The sequence below is a fragment of the Budorcas taxicolor genome, chromosome 12, assembly GCF_023091745.1.
Source record: "Budorcas taxicolor isolate Tak-1 chromosome 12, Takin1.1, whole genome shotgun sequence".
NCBI lineage: Eukaryota > Metazoa > Chordata > Mammalia > Artiodactyla > Bovidae > Budorcas > Budorcas taxicolor.
The window spans coordinates 36,517,282-36,530,562 of NC_068921.1; the positions used below are offsets into that span (position 1 = coordinate 36,517,282).

A 13,281-nucleotide genomic window follows, 5' to 3' on the forward strand; every position below is an offset into this window, starting at 1 on the left:
GGCCAAATGTCTCTTGATTTCATTGCTGTACTTGGTAAGTACAACATAAGTGGAGGCATTTTCATCTATATTTTTACATACACTTTTTTTCAAAGTACAGTTGACTCTTGGACAACACAGGTTTGGAACAACACAACTATGAAGGTCCATTTACACATGGATTTTTTCCAATAAAAACCTACTACAGTGTTATCAATACACGATCAACAGCTGGTTGAATCTGCGACACAGAATTGTGGATATGGGAGAACGGAATAAATTATACTCAAATTGATTACACAAAATGTTGGTGCCCCCATCCTCAGTGTGTTTAAGGGTTACCTGTATGCAGCTCTTTCTGATTCTGGATGAAACTCAAGTACTATTCTTAGTATTTTGGAAAGGTAAATTAACTCTTAATGTGAAAGGGTAAATTAGGAGTCCCACAAACAAATTCGCTAAGGAGATATAGAAAATACTGGAAAACAAGTTGTTTGACTTAATAACATGTACACAAATAAGGCTGACAATTATAAATAATTAAATTTTAATGACCATTAAAATATTAGTGGCAAAATTCTTATCAGGAAATTTTTTATTATTACTCAGGTTAATAAATATACTTGAAAATAAAGAGAAATCCTTATTACAAATAAATATATAATGTATTTAACTGATTCACCTACATGAATGAACTCAAAAAAAGATGTTTTAATCACAATTTCATGTCTTTCCACTTAAAAGACCATTTAATGTTATAGCATTTAGCCTTCAAATAGTCACAAAAGAATGTCAGACTCACCCTGATAGTGCTGCCAGTTACTTCCATTACCTTGCCTCGATACCACATAGTATCTGATCCCCTTACTGCACAAGCTTCTCCCTTTTTCCAGAAGTAAGGTTCCAAAAGACCAAGGCATTTTAAATTACTTTGAATTTCATCCATCATTTTTCTTAGTTCAAATTCTGAAGAAATTATTAAAAACAGAAAGCATTTAGGAAAAATTCCCCACCATTCTCAAATGAAGTCATCATCAAACTTCAGTTGCTTTACCATGTGTGTGTGTGTTAGTCCCTCAGTTGTGTCTGACTCTTTATGATCCCATGGACTATAGCCTGCCAGGCTCCTCCATCCATGGGATTCTCCTGGCCAGAATACTGGAGTGGGTTGCCAAGTTCCTTCTCCAGGGGGATCTCCCTGACCCAGGGATCAAACCTGGGTCTTCCACATTGCAGGCAGATTCCTTACTATCTGAGCCACCAGGCAAGTCCCACTTCACCACTTAGATAACATTAAAGGGAATTAAAGTCAGTTCCTACATAATAGAACTTTAATACAAACTAATTCAGTCAGTAACTTCTCTATGTTTCAAACTGCTACTGCTAAGTCACTTCAGTCGTGCCCGACTCTGTGCGACCCCATAGACGGCAGCCCATCAGGCTCCCCCGTCCCTGGGAATCTCCAGGCAAGAACACTGCAGTGGGTTGCCATTTCCTTCTCCAATGCAGCAAAAGTGAAAACTGAAAGTGAAGTCGCTCAGTCGTGTCCGACCCTCAGCGACCCCATGGACTGCAGCCTTCTAGGCTACTCTGTCCATGGGATTTTCCAGGCAAGAGTACTCGAGTGGGTTGCCATTGCCTTCTCCGTACTACTGACTAACAACATGTAAATTATTATTCTGATCTCTGGTTGTAAGTACAAGCATTATTTTAGAAGTGCAAAAATCTGTAAAACCCTTAAACACATACCACATAGCCCTAATATATAACAACTAGTGCTTTAAGTTAACATCATTTTGACAGCACACCTAAGTAAAACAGAACACAAGTTATATGTTATTCGATGCTTAGATACAGCATAATACTGCAGGTATAAAATTAAAATTCTATTACTGCTACTTCCGATTAACTGGCTCATTATTTCCACAATAAATATATATCCCCATAACTTATACCAGAAAGGGTAAGGTCTGGGTCAGTTCCTGTAACAGTTCAACCACTTCAGCTGTGAGTTCTTAAACATAAGCCTCAGTCTGGGGGAGGGGCTTCCCTGGTGGTCCAGCGGTTAAGACTTTGCCCTTCCAACGTAGGGGGCATGGGTTCAATCCTTGGCTGGGGAATTAAGATCCCACATACACTCCAGGGTGGCCAAAAAAAACCAAAAACAACAACAAACAAACCAATTCTCAGTCTGTTCTTCTATAAACTAGGTGTAATAGTGCTAACCCACATTATCAGTATCAGAGGATTGGATAGAAGGCATCTGGCAACCAGTTCTACCTATGATTATTTGTACACATCAAGAAAGTTTCTGGCTTAAGTACTATTGCTAGAGGTCTGAAACACTACTCACTTCTAGAATTGCCAATTACACAGATTTAGTCTGGTTCTCAAATTAGAAAACAATATTCAGGACTTTAACAAATGAGACAAAAAATTTCAACAAATTCATAGCCCCCATACCTCTCTCCATAGGTGGAATTACTATGAAGCTAACAGAGTTTAAATCCTGTGAAAGCTAGAGTTGCTGTGAGTTATTGAGTGCTCTGGACACAATCAGGTTGTAGAAAGAAGTGTGAGCACATAAGTCTAAAGAGGTTTCAGGGACCACCTAAATCTCAAATGGCCCTGAATCTCCAGTCATTGACTGTGATTTCTTTTCTCATTCTAAATGAATTCAAACTTTTGTATTCTTTTTTCTTAGCCTACAAACTTGTTTAAGGGAACCACCTCCATGCTCATCTTAGGCCCAATGTTTATCCATTCCCAATGTCTCAATAAATGATTTTCATGTGCTGGGCATTGTGTAAAGCACTTTTTGTGCATTACTGCATTTAACCCTCACAATAACTCAGTGAATGAAAAGAAGGTTAAGAAAGGTTAAATATCTGCCCATGTGGATCTTACTAGAGAATTCCCTAGTGGTAAAAGCAACTACTTTTACAGAATAATCCTATATAAAGTGAAAGTTCTTACCTGATAATTTAGGTACCACAAATATAGTTCCATCATCACCAATGCAGCTGACTACTGCCTCAAATACTTTCTGGTTAGGAATAGCTGGTGGTTTATAGCATCCAGTGGCTCTTGGCTCTAGAATTTTCTCCCTAAATTCAGTCACGTTGGGTTCACTGACACCAATAGCAGCTTTCTTGTCAGGGACAGAGTTAATCTTAATATACTTAGTAACCACTGATTCTCCTTGTTCCTGGGGGATTTCCAGAGACTTCTGGGATAATGAATGGCTGTTATCTAATTTATTAATTCTGTAACATGCAAAAAAGAATAATATATCCAACCATGAGCAAATAAAAATATTCTGGGAAAACAATATAAAAAGAATCATTCAAATATACTCGAAATGTAAAGAAAACATTTTGTTCTAGTTTAGGATATCCAAGTATAATTTGTTACCTAAAAATGAGCATAGTTTAAGTTGTAATGAGAATTATTTTAAATTATGAATGAGCTTGTTGAGAATAAAGCAACTGAATTTCACTTAAATGCATTAAATTACCATCTGACATTTACATGCTATTCTCTCTTAAAATCTTCTATTAAGTATATCTCAAGTACCACACAATTAATTAGTTGTTACTGGGAAATACAACAGCTTCAAGTTGATTTTAATTTAGCCCAAAGACAGATCAATACATGTGGCAAGTTAACAACATTTGTAAAATAATATAAAGATAATAAGTCCCTTAAAAACAGTTTTCTCATATTATTCAGATATTAAGTATTAGTGGTAACATGCTATATTCACTGATAATTGTTTTACTTCCTGTTATTCTCTTCCAATTAAAAAAACCTACAAAAATATCCTAGAAGGAAATACAGACATTGTTCATGTTAGAAAAATTATAGATTTTTGTTTTTTCCATGTTCCTGTACTTTCTTCCCTGGTAGCTCAGACAGTAAAGCATCTGCCTACAATGCAGGAGACCCGGGTTCGATCACTGGGTCGGGAAGATCCCCTGGAGAAGGAAACGGCAACCCATTCCAGTATTCATGCCTGGAAAATCCCATGGATTCAGGAGTCTGGTGGGCTACAATCCATGGGGTCGCAAAGAGTCGGACACGACTGAGCGACTTCTGTGTGTGTGTGTGTACTTTCTTCTAAAAGGAAATGAGCACTGATAAAACAGTTACATAATTTCTCAACAAACATCTCCAGCCTTGAGGTAGTAGTTTTACTGCCGAAAAGTAGAAAAGGACATTAAATAGTGGCAGATACTGTTGGTAATATTAACTTGCTTAGCACTTTTCACTTTATCATTTCCTGCAGCAAGGAACTGTGTTAACCTGTAGTCAGTCAACACAAAACTAGCTGCAGAGCCTGGCTGCTTGCCAGTCAGCATCTACTACATTGGCCAAATACCTTGGGTTCTGTACTATTTCTGATCTCTTATTCTCTTTTAATTTCATTAAGATAGGGGTCCTAATCCAAGTAGGGTAGAGATAACAATCTAAGATGAAAAAAGAAATCTGGCCAGGTATGGCAAATGGTTGCTACCTAGAACATGTATTTACAACTCTAATCTACTTCTACCTCTATAAGGAATGAGATAAAAAGAGGAAATTAGGGCTACTACAGTTAATAGCCTGATCCTTCTCCCCTGGGACCAAGGTATTTAAACCCCAAACTTAGTACGTGAAAGCATCTTTACATGTAAATATTGTTCAATTACTTTTGTTTTGCTACCCAATTCTACTCATTTTCTACCTGTTTAACACAAATATATTTGATATAAACTTACCATAATTTCTAACATAAAGTTTAAACATTTCTGTCTAAGCAAATGAGGCCAAAGAGCACAGATTTGGTACCCACTGTGTAATTCTCTTTTCCTTTGGTTTAAAGTGTAAACGCCAGAGCAAAGGGGAAAGTATAAAAGCAAAATGTCAATAGGGATTTAAACATTCAGCAATCTTGAGTGAATTTATTTGTAAGTTGGCTCCTCAGGGTTAGGTTATATATAAATCATTTTCAAGAACAAACAAGAGGCAATTCAGGTTGAGCACACACAGATATAAAGATTTACACAGGCAAAGAAGCAGCATCCACCACAAACTATTTTTTAAAAACAGTCTAAAAACAAACAAACAAACAAACAAACAAAAACAGTCTATACCTTGTTTCTCTCAAAGCCAAACCCTTTTTAATCAAATATTTAGAAACATCAACACGCTCTCCTTTTTCATCTCTGCAGAAAATTTTCACAGGTAAGGGCCACATTGTATTGTTTTCCTGTAGTGATTTAAGACCAGAATAAATATGAGACTCAAAAATGCAACTTCTTATAAACATTACACTTTTCACAGGTATTCCCTCCACATTTCTCCATGCCAGAAAGAAAAATTTCCAATCAAGTAATTTTGATTTCTGAACACATCAGAGAGAAAATAGCATGGAAAAGAGTCAACAAAGAAAGACAGTTGTTTTATGAACTCTATCATGAACACTTCACAGTCAAGGTGAAGTTTACCAAAAGGAGGAGAAAAAAGGATGACTGAAAACTTTTTTTCCCATTCCAGGTTGAAAAGAGGAATACACCCTCAGTTACAAGCTCTCTATTCTCCTAAATACTCTGTAAGTTATATAACTAAACTATATTTTCCCAGGTGTGCCTTTTTTTTCCCTGTGAAAAGCCAAAGAAAGAACTACAAAACACATATTCTGCTTTCTGTGAAATTACAAAAGGGGGAAGTACACACAGAAAAAATTAACATAAAATTATTAATAAGAAAATTCCAATCGTTAATGCAATAAAACAGATCAAATTGCATTACTGCAATAATGTATCAAATTAAAAAAGGGTTAAGGAGGCAAGAAATACTTCTTAGTGTTCTGAAAAGATTTATCCTATATATGTATCCTTTCTCAAATCCATATTCATACAAACACCTTTTAGGCATATAGTTAATATGATTTCACTAGAAGCCTAACTTTCCAATTTGTAAAGAATATAAAAAATTCCCAAACAGGCATTATAACTTGAAGACCAAGAAAAGGTTGCAAAAAAATGTCCAAATAGGAAATTCTCTGATGGTCCAGCAGTTAGCACTCTGCACTTTCAGTGCCAAGGGGCCCAAGTCTGATCTCTAGTCGGGGAACTAAGATCCCATGTGCCATGCAGCCAAAAAAAAAAAAAATCCAAACAGCTATTATTTTCTCAACAAAATAAATGGACCTGTACAAAACACCAATGAAATAACCAAAACATATCTACTCTACCTGTTTACCTTGTCACACACCTGTATGATAATGGTTGCTACAGCTCCAGTGAGGTACAATGAGAGGCAGTCACAGGCTGTCGCTGTCCACTTGTCACTCCCACCTGTTGGTCTAAAATAAAAAAATGACACCTTGTCTTACAACAAATAGTATAGGATAAAGAAACATAAAAGAATCTTCATATACATATATATTTGAATCAACAACATACAAAGTGAGAAATCAATTTAAACATGGCTTTGTATTATTTTCTTAAATTTCTTCCCCATTTTCATAGCCTTTTTTTCATCCCTCTAGTCTCCTTACAGCCCAAATTACATGCTAAGTTATTTATATACATCTGTTCTGAGGCTGCACTGAGAACTCTTAAAATTTAAGTATGCTTTAAGCTTTCTAAAGCTATTACATACATTTCATATGTGCTGAAAAAAAGTCAAAGTTAGAAGTGTTAGTCACTTAGTCATGTCTGACTCTTTGCAATCTCATGAACTGTAGCCTACCAGGGTCCTCCGTCTATGGTATTCTTCCGGCAAGAACACTGGAGTGGATTCCCTCCTCCAGGGGATCTTCCCGACCCAGGGCTAATTACACCATAAACTCAGAGAGCAGGGATATATGTTATGTGTACGCACATTTGACCCTTGAATAATGTGGGGTTAGGGGTGCTGACCCTCCATGCAGTCAAAAACCTGTGTATAACTTTACAGCTGGCCCTCCATAAGGCAGTTCTGCTCTCAGATACAACCAACCACAGATGTGTCACTAGTGCCAAACTACGTATAAGAGGACCTGTGAAGTTCAAACCTGTGTTGTTCAAGGGGCCATCTGTATACTATGTGTTGTATATTTTACATGTATTGTGTCTTAGTCCGTCATATCTCCAATGCCTAGGATAGTTCACACACAAGGCACACCAAAAATTCGTAATGGAAATACAAATAGAACAGCCCCTTTGTAATGATGATTTCTCTGCCCAAATATTTTTGGAAGATTTTTTTCTGGAATTTAAAGCTAATATGAATTGCTACTATGAATATTAGCTTCATTTATAAAAAAATATTTTTAATATTCATGGTTGAAAAATGTTCAATAAATACTTGACAGATCAATGAAGATCAGAATATCAATTTCACCATCAATTTTAGTTTGCAGAGTGGAAACTGAGTGACTTTAGATGTTTCTAACCATGAAATCCATGTCCACAGAATAAACAAGTACCCTTGGAGGATGGCACGGCAACCCACTCCAGTATTCTTGCCTGGGGAATCCCATGGACAGAGGAGCCTGGTGGTCTACAGTTCATGGGGTCACAGGGTCAGCCATGACTGAAGTTACTTACCCCACATGCACCACTAAAGAGATATGGATGGAGTTTCATCAGACTTGCCCCATCCTCTGAGTAAAGAACCAATCTGGCAAATCTTTTCACATTAGATGGTTTACATGAGTGAACTAATGACGTCATCTGTGTATGTAGTTTGACCAAATAGGATTTAGCAAAACTATTTATTATGAAGCCCAAACAGTGCTCTTATCAGCTAAGAAACTTATATTATCAGTGACTTCTTGAATTAGTTATGGTTTTTTATTTATGATAGTATACAGATAATATCAGTATACATACAACATTAAGGTTTTCTATGACCTATTATGAACATACATTTTAAAATATTAACTTTTGGATATCTTGCATGTCGCATGATGTACTCTGCATATAAGTTAAATTAAGCCGTGTGACAATATACAGCCTTGATGTACTCCTCAGAACCAGTCCGTTGTTACATCATGTGAAATGCTGGGCTGGATGAAGCACAAGCTGGAATCAAGATTTCTGGGAGAAATATCAATAACCTCAGATATGCAGATGATACCACCCTTATGGCAGAAAATGAAGAGGAACTAAAGAATCTCTTGATGAAAGTAAAAGAGGAAAGTGAAAAAGTTGGCTCAAAGCTCAACATTCAGAAAACTAAGATTACGGCATCTGGTCCCATCACTTCATGGCAAATAGATGGGGAAATAATGGAAACAGTGACACATTTTATTTTCTTGGGCTCAAAATCACTGCAGATGGTGACTGTAGCCATGAAATTAAAAGATGCTTGCTCCTTGGAAGAAAAGCTATGACAGACAAACCTAGACAGCATATTAAAAAGAAGAGACATCATTTTGCCGACAAAGGTCCGTCTTAATCAAAGCTGTGGTTTTTTCAGTAGTCATGTATGAATGGGAGAGGTGGACCATAAAAAAGAAAGCTGAGGGCCACAGAATTTATGCCTTTGAACTGTGGTGTTGGAGAAGACTCTTGAGAGTCCCTTGGACTGCAAGGAGATCCAACCAATCAATCCTAAAGCAAAGCAGTCCTGAATATTCCTGAAAAGACTGATGTGGAAACTGAAGCTCCAATACTTTGGATACCTGACGGGAAGAAGAGACTCACTGGAAAAGACCCTGATGCTGGGTAAGATTGGAAGGCAGGAGGAGAAGGGGTCGACAGAGAATGAGATGGTTGGATGGCATCACCGACTTGATGGACATGAGTCTGAGCAAGCTCCGGGAGTTGGTGATGGACAGAGAAGCCTGGTGTGCTGTAGTCTATGGGATTGCAAAGAGTCAGACACAACTGAGTGACTGAACTGATGGAATTGTAAACTTTAAAAGTGGTAAACTTTATGTTAGTGTATACTTTACCACAATAAAACGAAATCTATACAAAAAGATTTCTCAGAAGGGTAGTAAAACATAAGTGGTTAGTATGCTGGTTCTAGGATTGGAACTCTTATAATCCCAGTTCAACAGTTAGATGTATTACTCTGGGATATAAAATATTTAACCTCTTGAAGACTCAATTTTCTTGTCTTTAAATAATACCTTAGTCATAGCTTAAAGGTTTGCTGTGATGATTAAGCAAAATAATGCCTGTTAAGGCCATTAATAATACATGGTCCAGACATGCTTAAGGCTATTATTCCACTCTTGAAATGGTGGTGTTCCACTGTAGTCCTTAAGTCATCAGATTCAAGGTGTCTACAGGAATGCATTCTCTACCATGTTGGGTATGGTAAAGGGATTGATAGAATTCTGTTCTATCAATGAACAGAGGGTAGAGCCTCCACAACAAAGGGTAAAAGGACAGCATCAAGAAAGGCAGGAGAGGCAGAGACACATTCTTGCCAGGTAAAGACCCACACCCCAGCTGCTGTGATCCATAACCAGGAGGAATCACAAAGATATGAGTCTCTTCTCTGAGGAGCCAGGGATTTGCGCTCTACATGAGACACCTAAACTCCTAGATTCTACACAGGAGAGATTCCCAAAACACCTGGCTTTGAAATCCAACAGGGAATATGACCAGGAAAACTAGAGAAGAACAGAGAACAGAAAAATTGTTCTTAAAGGGCCTGTGCCCAGACTCAACCTAAAAACAAGTGCAAAAACACCACACTGAAAAGTGCATGGACAACATATAAAGAGGACCCTCTTACTAAATCTTAAAGCATCTGCTGGAGACAGGAACCAGCTGGGATGTCTCCCAGGGATGGAGACACTGGCAGGAACTTTTTTTGTTATCTCTGGCTACCTTGCTCTCACCAGTACTGGAATTCTCCCTCTAACTTGTCAGCACCAATGGGTCTCCCATGCTGAAAGCTCTGCCCACTCCACTCCTGAGCCTCAGCTGGACCTCAGAGCCACCCAAACAAAAGGTCTGTCCACCAGTGCCCAGCTGCTGCTGCAGCCTTGCAGCCACAGAAGGAGATACCCACAGAGGGGTCACCCCTAGAGTGCCAGGCTGTGGTGGCCAGGCAGGATCGTACCCCTGAGTCCCACTAGGCATCTCCTACGTAAGGCCACTCTGCCAAGACTGGAAGAGACAATTGATTTACCTACTGTGTAGAAACAGACAGAGGACTAGGCAAAATAAGACAGAGGAATATACTCTAGCCAAAAGACTAAGATTAAAACATCAGAAAAAGAACTAAACAAAACAGTGATAAGCAATCTCCCTGATAGAGACTGAAAAGTAATCATAAAGATGCTTACCAAACTCAGGTGAGGCTTCCCAGGGGGTGCCAGTGGTAAAAGAATCCGCCTGCCAATGCAGGAGATACAAGAGACGCGGGTTCGATCCCTGGGTTGGGAAGATCCCCTAGAGGAGAGCTTGGCAACCCACTCCAGTATTTTTGCCTGGAGAATCCCATGGACAGAGGAGCTTGATGGACTGCAGTCTATGGGGTCACAAAGAGTTGGATACTACTGAAGTGACTTAGTACGCATGCAAACTCAGAAGAAAAATGGAAGAAGACCAGGGGAACAACAATAAAGAGGTAGAAAGCATAAGAAAGCACCAAACAGAAGTTGTAACTGAAAGAAAAATGCACTAGAGGGGTTCAATAGCAGACTGGATGAGGATGAAGAGCAAATCAGCAAGCAGAAGACAAAGCAGTGGAACTTACCCAGACAGCAACAACAACAAAAAAAAGAAGATAACCTAAGGAACTTTGGAGGCAACAAGAAGTGGAATAACATTTGCATTATAGGAATCCGAGATGAAGAAGGAGATAAAGAATCAGAAAAATTATTTGAAAAGTGGCTAAAATTTCCCTAATCTGGGGAAGCAAACAGATACCCAGGTCTAGGAAACCCAAGAGAGTTCTAAAAAGATGAACCCAAAGGATCACGTCAAGACACATTATAATTAGAGTGGTAAAAGCTAAGGATAAAGAAAAAATCCTAAAAGCAGCAAGAGAAAAACATCTTGTTATGTATATGGGAATCCCTATAAGGCAGTGAGTAGACTTTTCAGCAGAAACTTTATTTTTCATTCCTATCTTCATTTGTGTCTCAAGTTTCTTTTTTAACAGTTTGAACTTAATCTAGATACCTGTTGTACTCACCTATCTCTATCTCAATACCATCAAAGTTTATGTGCTTCATATTTTTTCCTTCCTGCTTCCCAAAACCTTAAAATTAACTAGATCTTTATGAAAATTTCAGAATATGTCAGCAAAATAAAAACAGATCAGAATCCAAACAGAAAAATATTTAAAATCATATTCAGTAATAAGAAATCTTACTCAGCTAAAAACTACCTTATATCAACAAGAGAGCATTCCAAAGATAATCTTCCCATTGTCTTTAGGTTTTCTTGAAGTTCTCTTAAACAGTTAATGTTCACTACTAGTTCAACACCCACGTCATACAGCAAGACCTATGAAAACAATAACTTTAAGTCTATGGAAAAATAATGCTTTAATTTTTTTTACAAACTGAAAAGCGTAATAAAAATTGCATGAAAATACAAAATGCATTTACTTTCTTGATTATATTTTTAACTCTGCATTTACCTCTACCAATGTGTCTGTAACCATTCTGATGATCTGGCCCCTTCGCCACTGATTTTTATCTGGGATATTAACAGCACAGTGCATATCATTTTCCCATTTAACAGGTTCCCATTTTGAGTTTTCATAAGCAGCAACCATCTTTTCTCCTAAACTATGTAAAGAAAAAAATTTTTTACCTCTCTGAAACTTTCTTATAATGTACAATTCTCTGACCTCCCTCCCTCATTCTATTCCAAACAAACTGGATGCCTCCTTCCTCCTTGAGCACCTGAGCACATTTCTACTGCAGGGTCTTGAACTAGCTCTTTCCTCTGCCTGACATGAGTGCCCCCCAGGCATCTTCAAGGCTCGCTTCCTCACTGCCTTGAGGATTTATCTCAAGTGTCACAGACTCTGTGAGGGTCACCCAGCTGCTTTATTTTTCTCATCTTCATCATTATCTCCTGCTGTAGGTAACTTTCTTTGTTCATTGTCATTCCCTCTACTAGAACGTGAGCTCCATGACTGCACAAACTTGTCCAATGTTTTTATCACTGTTTCCCCAACAGCTATAATACTGGCTGTCAAATAACAGGTGCTCAATAAGCCTTTGTGGAATATATAAATCTTAATACAATAAAAATAATCAGTTAATATACTATTTGTATTCTGTTAACTAGTTTTTAAGTGACTAGCCAAAATAATTTTGTACTTTTAAAACAAGAACTCTGCATTTATGAGTTCTAGATCTTTGAAATAAAATACAGAAAAGAGAATAAACTATATGCGCAATTTTCCTTGGATGTTATACCTATGAAGCAAGTTTTCTGTTAATAACCACTGAACATAGATCTTCTCAGGAGACACTATATTGCAGATGTGCACAGGCAGTTCCTTATTATAAAGTGACTGCAGGTCCTCACTAGGTAGAGATTTTGCAAACAGAGGATTTATTAAGTTGTTTACTTCATTTGAAATAATTTCTTCTGGAGAAGGATCCCATACTTCAATATGCTTTTTAGAATTATCTTTGAGGGTATATCTGAAAAAAAAAAACCCATTAACAATATGCATAGTTTACAAAATATTTATGTTTGTATTTGGTTAGATCTAGAGATGAACAAGTTTTAGTTATGATTCACTGCTTTGCAGTTTTGATATTAACAGCAATTTTAGTCTTTTTTAAAAAGAGTTCTTAATGACTAACAAAGGACAAAAAGGAAAAAACATGTAAAATCCACGGTTTCTACTTTAAAAACAGTTTAAAATACCAAGTGTGCTAATAATTTCATCATTCCTTACTGATATTTTGTACTCACAAAAGAAAAGAATTATTCAGGATTTTTTTTGGTAACTTGAATATTTCTCTTTGCCTAAAAGTTATCAAACTGTCAATGAGAATACAAGTGGAAAACAATTGTTATTTTAAAATCTGTTAACAAGCAAAATTACTGAATTAAGTGTTTAGAACGTTTAATCTGAACAGTTCAGAATCTAATCACAGATAATTAATGGCAAAATTTCTTCAAAGGAAAAATCTTAAGTTCTTTCATAATAAACTGGAGATTGTGCTAACCAGAGGGGCTAAGTTTTTCCTTCTGAATCTACTGGATAGTTTTTGGTCCTTATTTGACATGAACTCTGAGCCTAAACTAGCTACTTTTGCCTTCTTGAAATGTTCTCTTTCTTTGGTTCCTGGTTTTTCTCTAATCTCAGGTTCTTGAGCTACCATTTTTCTGG

The 13,281-nt window shown here is 37.2% G+C and overlaps 1 protein-coding gene across 1 annotated transcript in view; it reads right to left on the reverse strand.

Annotated features, from left to right (window-relative positions):
• Positions 1 to 13,281, reverse strand: part of RNF17 (ring finger protein 17) — a 114,664-nt gene that overhangs the window by 24,905 nt on the left and 76,478 nt on the right. The window contains exons 21-27 of the mRNA XM_052650187.1: positions 12,353 to 12,583; positions 11,563 to 11,713; positions 11,308 to 11,426; positions 6,238 to 6,328; positions 5,115 to 5,230; positions 2,956 to 3,245; positions 782 to 945 (exon numbers count right to left, since the gene is read on the reverse strand). Coding sequence (XP_052506147.1) covers positions 782 to 945; positions 2,956 to 3,245; positions 5,115 to 5,230; positions 6,238 to 6,328; positions 11,308 to 11,426; positions 11,563 to 11,713; positions 12,353 to 12,583 — 1,162 coding nt within the window. The remainder of the gene's footprint in view (positions 1 to 781; positions 946 to 2,955; positions 3,246 to 5,114; positions 5,231 to 6,237; positions 6,329 to 11,307; positions 11,427 to 11,562; positions 11,714 to 12,352; positions 12,584 to 13,281) is intronic.